The 17,026-nt window shown below is 50.9% G+C and overlaps 1 protein-coding gene across 4 annotated transcripts in view; it reads left to right on the forward strand.

The window, feature by feature from the left end:
- ABCC1 (ATP binding cassette subfamily C member 1 (ABCC1 blood group)) overlaps positions 1–17,026 on the forward strand; it is a 152,179-nt gene that overhangs the window by 124,830 nt on the left and 10,323 nt on the right. The window contains exons 20-25 of one of the 4 annotated variants that reach the window (XM_070779714.1): positions 912–938; positions 3,725–3,815; positions 5,753–5,885; positions 8,087–8,294; positions 9,577–9,887; positions 16,498–16,697. In XM_070779714.1, the coding sequence (XP_070635815.1) occupies positions 912–938; positions 3,725–3,815; positions 5,753–5,885; positions 8,087–8,294; positions 9,577–9,887; positions 16,498–16,697 (970 nt within the window). The remainder of the gene's footprint in view (positions 1–911; positions 939–3,724; positions 3,816–5,752; positions 5,886–8,086; positions 8,295–9,576; positions 9,888–16,497; positions 16,698–17,026) is intronic. The other 3 variants (XM_070779716.1, XM_070779715.1, XM_070779717.1) reach the window with 3 other exon arrangements.

Raw genomic sequence — 17,026 nt, forward strand, 5'->3', positions numbered from 1 at the left:
TTACACATTTCTCTCAGGGCTGGTTCAGAAACCAGCTTTGTGGACTTGGGCTATGACATGGCATCACTGTGTCTGATACGGTGCCTCTTCCGGCATTGGAAGGTCATCTCTGCTTGTTCACGTGGCCATTCATTTGTTAATCTGTCCATCTGCTTCTCTGCTGTGTGCCACGGGGACATCTGGTACTTGAGCTACCATGTGGAATGGTGCCCCGTGGATTGTGCAGTGCACATCCTGTGCAACCCCACATGGCCATCAGATGCACAAAGTGCTGGGGATAGAGTGGTAGATAAGACCTTGGAAAGCGTTGGAGACAAACGCTAAGTAATCAAGGGCATCACGGTGCTAAACATGTAAAGGAGGTGAGCCTGGGGAGTTGGAAGGACCCTGAGATGGGTCCCTGTCCTAGCCTGGGAAGGTCCAAGATGATATCTGAGCTGAGTCACCACCCCTTCCCCCTTCTCTCTACGTGGAACTGGCTCAGAGCAAGGTGCTCGTGCCCTTGAAGAAGCAAAGACTGTGGACTGGCTAGGGGCCTGTGCCACCTCCTGGCTGGCACGCCTGCCCTTCACACTGTAATACTTTCTCTCTCTCTCCCTCTGCTGCCTGGAAAACAGGCGTGAAGACAGAAGGTCAGTCTGCATTTTTCTAGCTTGTCTTATGTTTGAACACTTACAGCTTTTAGAGAAGGGAGCCGGCCCCAGGCAGTACTGTTCTTGTCAGGGATACACCCAGATCACGTGGGACGGGGAAACCGAGGCGCAAATGCAACAAGTCCCTTAGCTGTCCTTGCCCCTCACCTTTAAGGAAAAACATTCATCTACCCTCTCTGGGCATTTAAATGGGGGTCTCACGGGGAGGGTTCTTTTGCCTTGGTTCTTAACACTTTCTTGGGTCTTGTGAATTCCTAGGCATCAACGTGGTGGATGAGGAGGAAGGTCAGTGACAGCGGGTTGGAGTTGGCTGTGCCTGCAGCGCGAGGCTGCACATGACTTGTCTTGCTGCTGCATGCCTGAGGAGGGGCCCTTGAATGTCTGCATTTCCATCCCTTTCCGTCATTCATCTAGCATTTATTGGGCACCTACTGTGTGCCAGCTTTGTGGTTGTCACTTGGGGATACAGATAGAATCTCCCCATCTCTCATTGGTCAACTGAGTGACCTTGGCTAAGCTGTACTGTTGCAGGTCAGATGACCACAGCCAGCGAGCCTTGAAAGAGATCCTGGTTTTGAAATGCCCAGCACCCAGTAGGTAGAAGATGCATGGTAACAGTTTGGTTATTACGATCCCACCCACACCTCCTGGGCATGATTAAGACCCAAGCACAGGGTGATGAGCCCTTCATGGAGTAGCTGCAGGTGCCAGGGGTGCCCAGAGGTGGCATGTCTTCTAGAAGAACTTGAGCGGGAAAGGCTGCCCAGTCTTCCTCTAGTGACAGAAAGGCATGAACTGGCCCCAGAGCAGACCCATGCCTCCTGCCTTCCAGAGCCAGCAGTGTGTGGCTGGGGGTTCACACCGAGGCCCCTTTTGACAGCGACTGAAACTGATTTTGGCCACTTAAACAAGGGTGTTTACCAGAAAGATTCCAAGTAGCAAAAGGAAATCAAAAGCAGACAGCAGAAATCAGAGGCAAAAGTGGACGATCAAGACTTGGGCACTGGGAGCTCTGGATGTGAGACTCCTTTGGGGACAGAGCAGTTGTGCAGATCTTTGGTCCTTGTGGGGCCACCACTCAAGTCCTCTGGGGGAGGGGTCCTGATGGACTGACCTTCGGCAGGTTCCCCCTTGGCTGGGAAGCCTGGGCATCCTGGGAGACAGGTCTGGGAGACTGGGGAAGTGGGCAAGTCCCCTGCAAAGAACAGGACGATGCAGCGCACACATTCCCTTTCTCCTCCTGGGACTCACGGTCCCTCCCTTGCAGACGAAGGTTTTCCAGCTGCACCAGTTGGTGTATCGCCAGTGGGCTAATAGGGTTTTGATGAAGAGGCCACCATGGAGACCACTGTAAGGACCTCCACTGCCTGTGAAGCAGGAGGGGGGGGAGGCTCAGGTTTCCAGAGGGCGCCTGGGCAGCTGGGCAGGATGGGGCTCTCTGAAGCTGAAGTACCTGCTGAAAGACGGGGGTCTCTGGGAGTGTTGTAAAGCACCCCCACCCCCGCACAGCGGAAGACAGTCAAGGTCAGGCTTGGGCCCCAGTGCTTTGCATGTGTGTGTGCTCTGTCTGCAGGCCGCTGCATGGGAAGTCCTGCCTGTTATCACTCTTCGTTTTCATTTGTTTTAGTTTTAATTTTTTCCCAATTAAAAAAAAGATGCTGATTTTAAAGGAAACATTTAAAGCAGTGATTCTCAGTCGTGGATGTGCCCCAGATTTATCTATGGGACAGGTTTAAAAATGCACATAACAGTAAGCACCATGTCCTCTCTTCCATTCACCAAGCGCGGTGTCATTTCTTCCTCCTGCTCATGGGGGCTGGTGCTGCTGTTCCTCCCATTCTGCAGATGTGGAAAGTGAGGCCCAGAGAGGTTCATTGCTTCCCCAGTTCACACAGCTAAGAGGTGAGCGAGCACTTCCCACGCATCCCAGCCCCCTGACTGCTCGCAGCGTGGGGTTGGCCTCCCTGGCAGAGTCGGTGCAGGGACCAGGGCCGGCCCCAGGGGATGATTCACGCACGGCCAAGATTGAGAATCACCGGCTCAGGGCCCCCCCATCAGCCCAGGAACGACCCCCAGCCCTGCTTCCTTGCCATCCTCTGTCACTTCCCATGGTTGTTGCCTGAGAGAGTCACTCTTTCTGGATTCTGCTTTAATTCATGTCGCATCAGCATGTTGGCGGGTTCGCTGCCGGCTGTGTATTCATACCCTTTCATAACTTCTCTCCTGCATCCTCTGCCTGGGTCAGCCCTTCGGAGTCCTACGTTACGTTCTCTCTCCTGCTCTCTGTCTCCCGGCACCAAAGAGTGAGGAAGTCAGTGCAGAGTGGGCGGTAATAAACATATCCCTGACTTGTCAGAAGATTAAAGGAGATAATGTATTTCAGCAGAGTGCAGCGGCTGACACTGAATAAATGTCAGTGAGCCAGTCAGTCCGCTGTCTCTAAGGTGACAGGGATCAGTGTTAATGCTGGGCGGATACTTCCTGGCATTGGAGCAGATATCCGGCTGGTGTGCCCATGGTGCCTGTATCAGTTGTTGAAATAGTTCCGTTTTACTGGGAGAACAGCCACTGCCCCAGCAGTCCCAGGTAACCCCTTACCCCGATCTTCAGGACCTCCCCTTGATCCTGCAACCAATGGGTTAACCGCTTGTCTGGGGGCGCTTGAGACTCCAGTGTCTGATGCCCTTGTCCATAGGAGTTGTTATTTGGGGTTTCACCCCTGTCTGGGATGCTTGGGGACCAGAAAAGTGTGTCCTTTCCCCTGCATGGTTCATTTGTATCCTGACCCCATGAGCCAGGCTGCACACAGCCAAGAGACCATCAGCAGAACTGGATTTTGCTGGTCGCTGCTGGCACAGGGTACTTACTCAGAGTTCTTGAGATGGTTGCAAAACACCATCCCTATCCCCAAGAGAGCTGGCCAGCCGGGAAGCCTGTCTGTGGCCGCTGCAAAGCAGATTTTGCCTTCTGAGCTTCCTGGCGGCCAGGTTGTCTGCCATCGCCCCACACGGTGACAGGTGTTGGTGTCCAGCCCTTGAAATCACCATCCGCCCCCTCCTCCTTTCTGCCAGGATTAGCAGGTGTCGGCGGTCCAGGGAAGGAGGTGAAACAGATGGAGAACGGCATGCTGGTGACAGACACTGCAGGGAAGCAAATGCAGAGGTGAGGCGGAGCAGGCCGGGGGACCCTGTGGATTTTCCCGGCACCACGTGTCTCCCCCTGCCAGCGGGGAGGGTGGAGGAACAGGGTGTCCGCAGCAAGGCTCACCGCCAAAAAAAAAAGCCTTTAGCTTCTGATTCCCCGGCCCCCCCACCCCGAATCCTGGCGGAACCTCACTTCCCAGAGAGCAGAGGCCCAAAGGGGAAGCCTCGTTGTGCTCCTGCCAGGGGGCATGGCTCACACAGGCCTCACGGTTGGATTTAACCATCCGTCTGCACTTCTGACACTCAAGGTCCCTACATGGCGTGGCTCTTTGCTCAAGTCACTCAGCAGGGCCTGGAATGTTGAGGCTATAAGAACCAACAGCCAATTCAAAATAGTCACAGTAACAATAACAGCTGCGTTTTATGTGCCATTAGGAGCCAGGCGCAGTGCCAAGTCCTGTACAGTCCATAAACCTGGAGGTAGTTTCTCTCATCTTCCCATTTTACAGGTGGGCAGACTGAGAGCTGTCCACAGGCCATACAGCCAGAGAGAAGCCAGGCTTGACTATTTGAACCCGAGTTCAGCCTCTGAGCCAGTGCTCCTAAGTTTTATGCTTTGGTGCTTTAAAGAAGGTTGCTTTTGGTCAGATCATAGGGTAATTGGAGGAGCGGCATTGACCTGTTGGTGTCTTGGTTTCCTCCGTTGTCGAATGGGGTCTTTGGTGCCCCTGCCGTGTAGGATTGTAGGAAGGCCTCTGTGATATGGCATGTGGGCACTTAGAACCGTGCCGCCTGCCTTCGGCGCTCAGTAAATGCCGCTCAGTTATTATTTAGGTGAGCTGGAGCTGCCTGGGGTTACTTCTTTTGGGGTGGGGGAATTTCACAGACATGGGCTAGGAAGAAAATGAGCTTGAGCGTCTGTGCCCCTCAGAACCCTGCCCACAGTCCCCTCCTGGGCCCAGCTGTGTGTTGTACACGGCACACTTCTCTGCTGGGGCAACAGTCAGGGTGTGAGCTCGGCGTGTGCGTGCAGCACTCATAACAGTGCCTCGCCTGGAGCATGCAGGGGGCTGAAGGGGCACTGCCCTGTTCTGTGCAGGCGGCTAGCATAAGGTAAGAATTGGCTGAGATGGGGCAGGCGCCTGCAGGCAGTCCTGGGATGTTGGAGCAGGTGACCACAGGACGCTTGCTGTAGCACACCGTGGGTGGATCCAGGAGAAACACACAGAAACTGGGTATTCAGTTTTCTATTGCTATGTAACAAGTGATCACAAGCTTAGTGGTTTGTCATCTCAGTTCCTATGGGTTGGGGTGTCAGGGCACAGCTTAGCTGGCTCCTCTGCTCAGGGTCCCTCAAAAGCTGTACCCCAGGCATCAGCCAGGCTGGGGTCTCAGCTGAAGGCTCGTCTGGGGAAGGATCCTCTTCCAAACGCACGAGGCTTCTGGCAGGACGTGGTTCCTCAGTCCTAACTGGCCGCATCCTGGAGGACCCCTCCGTCCCCAGCTCGCTGGGCCTCTCCCGCCTCCACACTCACCGCATCGGGGCAGACAGACAAACGAAGAAGGCAGTAGAGTTGACTACAAGATGGAAGTTGTACGCCATCCCTTTGCTCATGTGGATTTGAGCCGTGTGCACATGCAGACACATATGAACATATACACCCCACGTCGTCCCGCGAGCACACACTTCCCCAGGGAGGAAAGCTCTCTGGGTGATGGTCTGTCATGATCCTCATAAAGCTGATGAGCACGGGGTGGGGATGGAGAGGAGATGCTTTTGGAATAAAATCTGCCTAAAGGAATAGTTCTCCCATGGGACCCTGGGACCAGACCCCTCCCGTCTATGAGTCTCCTCTACATAATCAGGAGCGTGAACGAGGCCTGGTGCTTAGGGCAGGGGCACCGACCCTGCCCAGGGCCTTCATCTGGGGGACACAGTGTGCCTTGCTTCCCCAGGCAGCTCAGCAGCTCCTCCTCCTACAGCGGAGATGTGAGCCGGCATCACACCAGCACTGCTGAGCTGCGGAAGCCCGGGCCCACGGAGGAGACCTGGAAGCTCGTGGAGGCAGACAAGGCTCAGACGGGGCAGGTGAGGACGGCGGTCAGGTCGCTGTGCGTCTGCAGGGGCTGGGCCCTGGGCGGGGTGCTGTGGTCATCTTGGCTTACGTCTTCCTCCCCAGGAGGCTTGAAAAGGTACTGTTTTAAGCACTGGAAACCAGGGTGGAGGGCCAAGGTGACTTGCCACAGGTCACGGCTGGTGAGCAACGGAGCTGGGATGTGAACCCAACACTCAGACTCCAGGGTTGGCATCTGTAGTCTCTGCCTGCCTGACCGCTGCCTCCTTTGAGCAGCTGGGGCCTTGGTGGCCATAGATGACGTGATGCCTTGAATCCAGGCTGCAGCCTCACAGGGGTCAGCTGTGTGTGGGTTGGTTTCAAGTCATCACAGACGCAGCCCTGAAGAACATTAATTGTGTCATCAGAAAAGATTATCTTTCACTTCTTTTTATTTTCTATTTTTGCCCTTATTACAGGCAGATCTTGTTTGATGGCACTTGGCTTTGTTGCACTTCACAAATGCTGTTTTTTACAAATTGAAGGTGTGTGGCAGTCTTGTGTTGAACATCAGTGCCATTTTCCCAGCAGCATTTGCTCACGTTGGGTCTCTGTGCCACATTTTGGTAGTTCTTGGAATATTTCAAACTTTATCATTATTATAGTTTGTTATTATATAAAATATTATATTTGTTATTGTTATACTATGTTGACATTATAATATTTGTGATCTTTGATGTTACTACTACAACTCACCGAAGGCCTAAATTATTATTAGCACTTTTTAGCAACCAAGTATTTTTTAATTAAGGTGTGTGCATTGTGTTTCTAGTCATAGTGCTATTGCACACTTAATAGACTTCAGTATAGCATAAATATAGCTTTTATATGCACCAGGAAACCGGAAAATTCACGTGACTCAGTTTATCGGGATATTTGATTTATTGTAGTAGTCTGGAACCAAGCCTACAAGTGTCTGAGGTGTGCCTGTTGATCAGTGAGAAGGTCTCAGCTGGGGCTTTGTTTTTAATACCTGTCTTAGTCCCTTTGGGCTGCTATTAACAGAAGACCATGGTACAGGTGGCTTAGAAACAACATACATTTATTGCTCATAATTCTGGATGTTGGCAAGTCAGGGATCATGGCGCCAGCAGATTCTGTGTCTGGTGAGAGAACTCCCTGGCTCATAAATGGCTATTCTCTTGCAGTATCCTCATATGACAGACGGGTGAGGGATCCCTTTTATAAGGGCACTAATCCCATTTATGAGGAGTCCACCCTCATGAAAAGCCTGATGTGACAGGGAGCGCACACACAGGGAAAGATACCCGGAGTTTGCCAAATCCACAGCACGCAGGTTGGGTGTCAGGCTGACTCAGAGCGCACTGCACCCAGCCGTGGTGTGCAGCTGCGCTTTGAGTGACCACGTGTAAATTACATGGACCCCACGCGGGGCTCCACAGGAGACACCGGAGTAAAAGAGGCCCCTGGCTGTCACTCCATGGAGCTGGGAAACAGGCTGAGCAAGCACCAAGCGCTTAGAGGCCAGTTGTGACAGGCAGGAATTGGTGTTGAGTGTTCAGAGGACTGAGGGTGTGGGGAGTAGATGTGACACTTGGTCATGGTTGCTAGGCAACATGTCCCCTCTTCCCATTTTCTTCAAACTCTTCAATGCCTTCCTGATAGTCCTGGAGTAAAACCTAATCCTGTCCAGGATCTCTCGGGTCCTGTGTGGTGCAGCCACTCCCTGTTCTCCAGCTTTACTGTGCTCCAGCTATCCTTGCCTCCTTTCTGCTTCCCTCCTACCTCAGGGCCTTTGCACGTGTTTGTCCCTGTGCTTGGAATGCTTTTTTTATTTTTCATTTTCACCTGGTTAATTCTTTGATGTCCTTTCCTTATGGAAACCTCCTCTGATTCCTCTCCACCCTGGGTTAAGTCAGGATACCCAGTAATACATTCCCGTGGAATCATGTGCCACTTCCAGCCCTTCTTTGGGATTATACATTTATCTGGGCAGTTATTTGATGAAAGCCTGTGTCACTGCTGAACTGGAAGTTCCATGAGGGCAGAAACCTTTGCTTCTGCTGATTTCTTTGCCAAGTAACTAAGGGGAAAGGGATTATAGGCTTGAGAATAGGTGGGGGCTGTGGACTGCACAGGGTCTGTTGAGGCTGCTGACCTTGGGTGGGCATGGCTGGGGGTGTGTTCTGTAAGATGCCTTCTCTCCTGGTCTCAGGTCAAGCTGTCCGTGTACTGGGACTACATGAAGGCAATTGGACTTTTCATCTCCTTTCTGAGCATCTTCCTTTTCCTGTGTAACCACGTGGCTTCCCTGGTCTCTAACTATTGGCTCAGTCTCTGGACGGATGACCCCATTGTCAACGGGACCCAGGAGCACACGCAAGTCCGGCTGAGTGTCTATGGAGCCCTGGGCATTTCACAAGGTGAGCCTCCCTTGCTCCTCACCTGCTGTTGGCACTTGGAGCCACTTCTATTTCTTGTTAATAGAATCAGGTCCCCCAATTTGTCAGGGTTTAGACCCACAAACCAAGCCAAATACACATGAACACGAACTATCACATAATAGACACTCAGATATTTGTAGAATGAATGTTTCTCGAATGCTCTGTTTCGTGTGGCTCTAGGAGACAGAGGGGAAGGGAGCTCCACCGTGCCTATTTTGCAGATGAGTTAAGTTGAGAAACAGAAGGTGATTAAGGACCCTTGCCCCTCATTTTTCTGGCAGGGTGATGGAGTTTCTGTGAAGTCCTATTTCTGGACTTTTGCCTTCTGCCCAAAGATGGGAATTAGTTTCTACTTGTGGTTCGTAACGCAGGCAGTGCTACCCTCACGTCTAGAAATACTTAGAGTTTAGTCATATCTAGAGATACTTGGAGTTGGCACAACTTCCCCACGGGGGCAGGTGCTGCTGGGATCTAGAGGCCAGATGTTGCTAGACGTCCTGCAGTGCCCAGCATGGCCTCCACAATGGAGGATGGTGCGGCCTCAGAGGTTAACAGGGAGGATGCTGAGAAATCCTCTGTATACCCTTCCTGTGGTCCCGCAAAGATCCCCAGACACAGCAGCATTACCAGTGATAGCTAACGTTGACAGCACTTACTTGGTGTCTGGTTCTGTTGTAAACACTTCACGGTGTTTTATTTTACTTTTGCAGCAGTCACATGAGGTAGGAGCTCATTTTTCTTTGTTTTAGAGATGCAGAAACTGAGGCCCAGAAGGGTTTAGTAAGTTGCCCAAAGTCACACAGCTTATTCGTGGCAGAGCTGGCACTGAGCAAGGTAGTGTGGCTCAGAGCCCACCCTCTTCTTCCTGAGGGCAAAGGAGTTCACTCACCTGAGCTTCAGTTGAGCTTCCCTGGTGGCTTAGCTGGTAAAGAATCCGCCTGCAATGCGGAAGACCTGGGTTCAATCTCTGGGTTGGGAAGATTCCCTTGGAGAAGGGAGAGGCTACCCACGCCAGTATTCTTCCATATTGTAACATGGGTACTAATAGAACATACACAGGGTCCTCAAAAGGATTAGATGCACATAAAAGACACGGTGAGTTTTGCACATAGTATGTGCTGGGTTAATAATAGCCACCATTGTGGTTGTTACTAGAAGCTGGGAGTCCAGGCTGCTTTGTCCACACGGTCACATGGCTCCTTGCCCCTGCCCCCGCTCGGTCCCTCTCCTGCCGTGGAGTTTGACGCGAGAGTGTTTGTAGGTATCACGGTGTTCGGCTACTCCATGGCCGTGTCCATCGGGGGCATCTTCGCCTCCCGCCGCCTGCACCTGGACCTACTGCATAACGTCCTCCGGTCGCCCATAAGCTTCTTCGAGCGGACCCCCAGCGGGAACCTGGTGAACCGCTTCTCCAAGGAGCTGGACACGGTGGACTCGATGATCCCGCAGGTCATCAAGATGTTCATGGGCTCCCTGTTCAATGTCATCGGCGCCTGCATCATCATCCTGCTGGCCACGCCCATGGCTGCCGTCATCATCCCGCCCCTGGGCCTCATCTACTTCTTCGTGCAGGTGAGAGGTGGGTCCTGGGGTCCAGGACGAGCCCTGCTGTGTATCGCTGTCCCGAGAGAACCATTTAAGTTTAAATGGTTTAAACTTTTTATTTTACTTTTAACTTAAATGGGGACCATTTAAGTTTCCCCAGCATGAGGCTGTGGAGGATGTCTCAGAGGAGGGTTAAGGTTTGTTTTTGTCAGTCTTGATTACCTAAGTTGGTGGTTTTCAGCTTGCAATATCCAGACATCCTTTTTTCCTAATAATAAGGATTTTATTAAGCTGAAAGTTTTAAAAGGAAATAAGTTATAGCCATGAAGAAGTGACGGAGAAGGCAATGGCACCCCATTTCAGTACTCTTGCCTGGAAAATCCCATGGACGGAGGAGCCTGATAGGCTGCAGTCCATGGGGTCGCTAAGAGTCAGACATGACTGAGCAACTTCACTTTCACTTTTCTCTTTCATGCATTGGAGAAGGAAATGGCAACCCACTCCAGTATTCTTGCCTGGAGAATCCCAGGGACGGCGGAGCCTGGTGGGCTGCCGTCTATGGGGTCACATAGAGTCAGACACGACTGAAGCGACTTAGCTTAGCTTAGTTTATGAAGAAGTGAAGTGAAGAGAAGTCGCTCAGTCATGTCCGACTCTTTGTGACCCCATGGACTGTAGCCTGCCAGGCTCCTCCATCCATGGGATTTTCCAGGCAATAGTACTGGAGTGGGTTGCCATTTCCTTCTCCAGGGCAGATAATAGAGACATGAATAATAACAGCTATGATATTTTTTCCCCTGTAATAGAGATCTAAAAGTGAATGTGGAAGTGTGAGTTGCTCAGACATGTCCGACTCTTTGCGACCCCATGGACTGTAGCCCACCAGGCTCCTCTGTCCATGGGATTCTCCAGGCAAGAATACTGGAATGGGTTGTCATTCCCTTCTCCAGGGGATTTTCCCAACCCAGGGATTGAACCTGGGTCTCCTGCATAGCAGGCAGATTCTTTACCATCTGTGCTACCAAGGAAGCCATAATAGAAATTTAGAAATATGCTATTCAGGGCTGATATGACAGCTTCCGGCTTCCCAGGTGGCTCTAGTGGTAAAGAACCCACCTACCAATGCAAGAGACATAAGGATGTGGGTTTAGTCCCTGGGTGGGGAAGATCCCCTGGAGGAGGGCATGGCAACTCACTCCAGTACTCTTGCCTGGAGAATCCCATGGACAGAAGAAACTGGTGGGCTACAGTCCATAGGGTCACACACAGTCAGACATGACTGAGTCGACTTAGCACGCACGCACACATCTGACAGCTTCATGAGTTTGGTAGCTTCAGAGTCCTTCACTGTTTGGTTTTGGGGGTTTTTTTGTGTATGTGTTTCTGTCATCTTTGCTTTCCGTTGTTAAGTTGGTTTCATGGTCCAAGATGGCTGCTGGAGCTCCAGCCATCACAAATAAGCTCAAGAAAGGTGAACAGAGTAAGGGAGCACTTGATGGCTGTGTCAGCTTCACTGTGGTGCTTCCAGTTAACAGATCAACATGTTGAGGTCCAGGGGGCAGAACTGGGAATGTGAATTCACATCTGATGTAATCGTCACTGTGCTTTCCTGCCCCTGAAAAGGACACCTTTTTACCTTGCTCATGCTGATTCTAAGTGTTCTAAATTCAGAGTCATCAAATACATGTATGTTAGTAAACATTTTTTTTAATTAAAAAAAGCAGCTGCAGCATACACGCTAACGGACTGCTGTTTAGATGGGAGCCTAATAACTGTTGCACAAAATAAGAATAAGAAGCCACAGGGTGCTCTGTACCTCACACTGCACTGTGTGTGGCCTGTTGGTGTGGGTTCCTGGAGGCCTTGGCCGGGTCAGCCAGACCCCACACCCTAACACACTGTGGCTGGGCATCACGCTGTGGCCCAGCATTGGTGAATGTGAACAAAGATGGAATCAGAGCACATCCAGTTCCCAGACCCTCTCTGTGTTCTCTTTAAGTCGAGCCAGCTTTTGTGGAAAGTCCTCCAGCTGCATTTATCAAAAATGTTACCCGTGTTCTGACCCTGGCTGGACCTTTTCCTGGAGGACCCAATTCAAAAGAACAAAAGAGGAGGCCCAGGGTGATGTTCAGGGCAGCTCAGATGCCTGCCAGCAGCAGGGCCTTGAGCACACCGTGGGTAATGTGGCAATGGACTGCTGACATCCCTCTAACAGGAGAACTGGGAACACACTGTTTCGGCACCAACAGTTTTATTTTTAAACAACAAAGGGAAAGAAGTTAGCCAAGACCCATGTTGTCGGCACACTGTCATTATAACTAAGACAAAATGCGTAATGTGCGTGGGCAGGACTGGAAATGGAGGTAGAAAAATGAAAACACTGCCTTACTAATCCTTAGAGATCATGGGAGGATTTTTTTCATAGCTTTTAACTATATATTGTTCAGTGGCTAAGTCATGTTAAATTCTTTGTGACCCCTTGGACTGCAGCACACCAGGCTTCCTTGTCCTTCATCCTCTCCCAGAGTTTGCTCAAACTCATGTCCATCGAGTTGGTGATGCCATCCAGCCATCTCATCCTCTGTCGCCCCTTTCTCCTCCTGCCCTCAAGTCTTTCCCAGCATCAGGGCCTTTTCCAGTGAGTCAGCTCTTTACATCAGGTGGCCAAAGTATTGGAGCTTCAGCATCAGTCCTTCCAGTGAACCTTCAGGGTTGATTTCCTTTAACTCAGCAGTCTCACTCAGTGTGTGTGCTAGGAAAGGGACTTCCTTGGTGATCCAGCAGCTAAGATTCTGAGCTCCCAATACAGGGGGCCTGGGTTCTATCCCTGGCTGGGGAACTAGATCCCACATAAAACAACTAACAGTTTGAATGGTGCAACTGAAGATCCACGTGCCACAGCAAAGAGCGAAGAGCCCTCGTGCCTCAACTAGGACTTGGCACAGCCAAATAAATAAACTTAAAAACAACAACAAAAAAGAAGAGACTGTATCACAGAAACAAATCGGCTAGAATGTGCTTAGCGTTTTGATTCATAATTACCCCAAATGTCCGTCACAGGAGGATGGATGCATACACTGTGGTATATTTATACAAAGGATGTGACCCAGCAGTAGAGAGGAATGAGCTACTCATACATACAAGAAGGATGAGTCTCAGAGATACTATATCGATCAGAATAAGCCAGACACAAAAGAGTACATTTGTGTGATTCTGTTCTTATGAAGCTGAAGAACAGGCATGAGCAATGAAATAGAAGTCAGAATAGTGGCTCTACGGGGAATTGACTGTGAGAGAACGTGAGGGAATTTCCTAGATTCTGATCCGGTGGTGCATATACAGGTGTAGATAAATGTTAAATTCACCAAGCTGTAAAGATTTAGTACACTTTCCAGTGGAAGTAAGTTGCATCTCAAAAAGTGCCTTTTAAGGATGTATGTGTGTAAGGGTGGATGTTCTTTCTCTCTCTCTGGAAAAGAATTAAAACATTATACACTGAAATCAGAGTATGCTTATCTCAGGATCATAGACTTAATGTAATGTTTTTCTAATCATCCTATCTATATCACTTGAAAAAAATTTTAAATGGATATACATTAGTGTATATCTAATATACATGAATTGTTTATTATATCAGAGAAGGCAATGGCACCCCACTCCAGTACTCTTGCCTGGAAAATCCCATGGACGGAGGAGCCTGGTGGGCTGCAGTCCATGGGGTCGCTAGGAGTCGGACACGACTGAGCGACTTCACTTTCACTTTTCACTTTCATGCATTGGAGAAGGAAATGGCAACCCACTCCAGTGTTCTTGCCTGGAGAATCCCAGGGACGGGGGAGCCTGGTGGGCTGCCATCTGTGGGGTCACACAGGGTCGGACACGACTGAAGCGACTTAGCAGTAGCAGCAGCAGTATATTATATACACTATAATTATACTATATTAATAATTAATATACACTAATATAGAAGAGGGCTTCTCTTATAGCTCAGTTGGTAAAGAACATGCCTGCAATGCAGGAGACCTGGGTTCAATCCCTGGGTTGGGAAGATCCTCTGGAGAAGGGAAAGGTTACCCACTCCAGTATTCTAGCCTGGAGAATTCCAGGGACTATACAGTCCATGCATGGGGTTGCAAAGAGTTGGACACGACTGAGCGACTTTCACTTTCACTTTCAAATATAGAAGAAAAGCTATGACCAACCTAAACAGCATACTAAAAAGCAGAGACATTACTTTGCTGACAAAGGTCTGTCTAGTCAAAACTATGGTTTTTCCAGTAGTCATATATGGATGTGAGAGTTGGACTATAAAGAAAGCTGAGTGCTGAACAATTGATACTTTTGAACTATGGTGTTGGAGAAGACTCTTGAGAGTCCCTTGGACTGCAAGGAGATCCAACCAGTCCATCCTAAAGGAGATCAGTCCTGGGTGTTCATTGGAAGGGCTGATGTTGAAGCTGAAACTCCAATACTTTGGCCACCTGATGCAAAGAACTGACTCATTAGAAAAGACCCTGATGCTGGGAAAGATTGAAGGGAGGAGGAGGAAGGGACGACTGAGGATGAGATGGTTGGATGGCATCACCGACTCGATGGACATGAGTTTGAGCAAGCTTTGGGAGTTGGTAATGGAAAGGGAAGCCTGGTGTGCTGCAGTCCACGGGGTTGCAAAGAGTCTGACAAAACTGAGCAACTGAACTGATACATTAGTGTTTGCAAGTCAGTTTTAAGAAAAGGAATGTAAGAGGTAAGGTGATGTGGAATTCTGTTGGGGCTTCCAGGTTGTTGGAATAAGTCATTTCTACCCCCGGAATTGCATGGCATCTGTGAAAATTCCCTGGCACTTCCCTTAGTGTCTTAGCTCTCAGCCCAAGCCCAGCACAAGACAGGTGTAGGTTGAACATTCATTTTCACTCATGAGCACCAGGCACTCCTTGGAAGAATCAGGAGAGTCCACGGGGTGGATTCTCTCCAGGAATAGAGCTTAAAAGGAAAGCTAATAATTATTTTTTAAAAATCAGACTATTCCATAACAAAAATAAGTCTTGGGTTCACTTTTTAGAGGAAATAAAATTCAGAGGACATGACAATTGGAGTAAGTTGAGCAGGTCAAACATTTTAGAGCAGTTTCCATCCAGGAGGAAAGAAAGTCGGGAGAGGAGGTGATCCCAGGAGAGGGTAATGGGGGCAGATGCCAGGGTCCTTGAGCCAGACCACGGGGTCTGGACTGTGTCCCAAGGCAGTGAGAGCCGCCGGAGGACAGGTGGCATCTGACCATGTGCAGGGATTGGCAGAACCCCTGATCTGAGGTGGCCCGGGTTGGTGTGACCCCTGGGTTAGTTCTCAGAGTTTATGGGGCCCCCAGAGGGCTCCCCAACATGTGGTTCAAATTCCCATGTGAGCTGACATCCAGAAAAAAATTTGGAGAACCCGTAAGAGCCACCCACTCTGTTCAGTGTTCTCCATGAAAGGTCTCTGCCCCTAAAGATGGCCAGGGCACCCAGAACAGCCCAGGAGGCAGAAGACATGTCCCTCAGCACCTGTGTTCATTTGCCCTGCTCTGCTGTTGAAGCCAGTGCAGACATGTTACATCTTCAGCACATCCGGGAGAGGGAACTTCGGTCTCAGCGGGTCCTTTTGTACAGATGCAGAAACTGAAGCCAGGAGAACAGAGGTGTCTTCAGATGGCCAGTCCAGCCTCTGTCACAGCTCCTCAGTGCTCCCAGTGGGCTCTTGTTCTGTCTCTTAACAAGCTGAACACCCGGGTTAGGGCAGGAGTAGAGTGGATATGGTCTCTGTCCATGGGGATAGGCAGAGGCAGGGTTTATGCTGAGCTCTGCTTGTCCTAAAGCAATGCTGTGGGGTCCATAAACTCTCGAGGTCAGTGGCATCAGAGAGGCCATGCCGTGTTGAGGTCAACACTTTGAGGCTGGACTGCTGGTGTTTGAATCCCAGCTCTGCCACTTCCTAGCCACATGGCCGTAGGGAAGAGGTTGACCTCAGTTTACTCCTTGTGAAACAGGATTGAGCGCCTTATAGGTTTTTGATGAAGATTAAAGAGCTGATGGCTGTGAAGGTGCTTAAAGCAGTCCTGGGATGCTGGGCTCCACGTGTAGTGTAGTGAAAGTCACTCAGTCGTGTCCGACTTTCTGCGACCCCGTGGACTGTACAGTCCATGGAATTCTCCAGGCCAAAATACTGGAGTGGGTAGCCTTTCCCTTCTCCAGGGGATCTTCCCAACCCAGAGATCAAACCCAGGTCTCCTGCATTGCAGGCGATTCTTTGCCAGCTGAACCACAAGGGAAAGCCCAAGAATACTGGAGTGGGTAGCCTAGCCCTTCTCCAGCGGATCTTCCCAACCCAGGAATTGAACCAGGGTCTCCTGCATTGTAGGCAGATTCTTTACCAGCTGAGCTACCAGAGATCCGGGCTCCACTGGAGCGTGAGCTATTATCATCACTGCTGCCGCCCTGGTTATTCTTGTAGTCAGTACACCTGCCGTTCCTCGGGTGAAAGCAGCCCCGGTCCAGCATTCCGCCCCCAGAGGGGTCATTTACGTCCAGACTTTCTCCAGCATGGCCCTGGAAGGATGGGATGAGGGGCCCCTCGCCCACCTCTGGTCCGTTCTCTCCCGCAGAGGTTCTACGTGGCCTCCTCCCGGCAGCTGAAGCGCCTGGAGTCGGTCAGCCGCTCGCCGGTTTATTCCCACTTCAACGAGACCTTGCTGGGCGTCAGCGTTATCCGCGCCTTCGAGGAGCAGGAACGCTTCATCCGCCAGAGCGACCTGAAGGTGGACGAGAACCAGAAGGCCTACTACCCCAGCATCGTGGCCAACAGGTGGGCGCGGGGCTGTGGGGGAGGCTCCCGGAGCGGGGCGGTGGGGCCCAGCGCCGGCCTCTCGGGAGGGAGGCTTGGACTCGGCGAGAGGAGAGGACGGAAGGACCATTAGAAAGAGGAGCGCGGTCAGCCCGCATGTTGCCGCAGGGGCCGCTGAAGCGCAGGTGCAGGGAGTTCTGAGTCGGGAGATGCCGCAGGGCAATCCTTCCGCCGTGCCCCTGGTGACACAGGACCATCGGTGACGGCGGCCTTGGCTCCTGAGTGTTCTCGTCACATGCTTCTCTTCACCCCCGCCCCCGGGTGATGAGTGTGGGAAGCAGTTTTATTAG

This window comes from Bos indicus, chromosome 25 (assembly GCF_029378745.1).
Source record: "Bos indicus isolate NIAB-ARS_2022 breed Sahiwal x Tharparkar chromosome 25, NIAB-ARS_B.indTharparkar_mat_pri_1.0, whole genome shotgun sequence".
In the NCBI taxonomy this organism is placed as follows: domain Eukaryota; kingdom Metazoa; phylum Chordata; class Mammalia; order Artiodactyla; family Bovidae; genus Bos; species Bos indicus.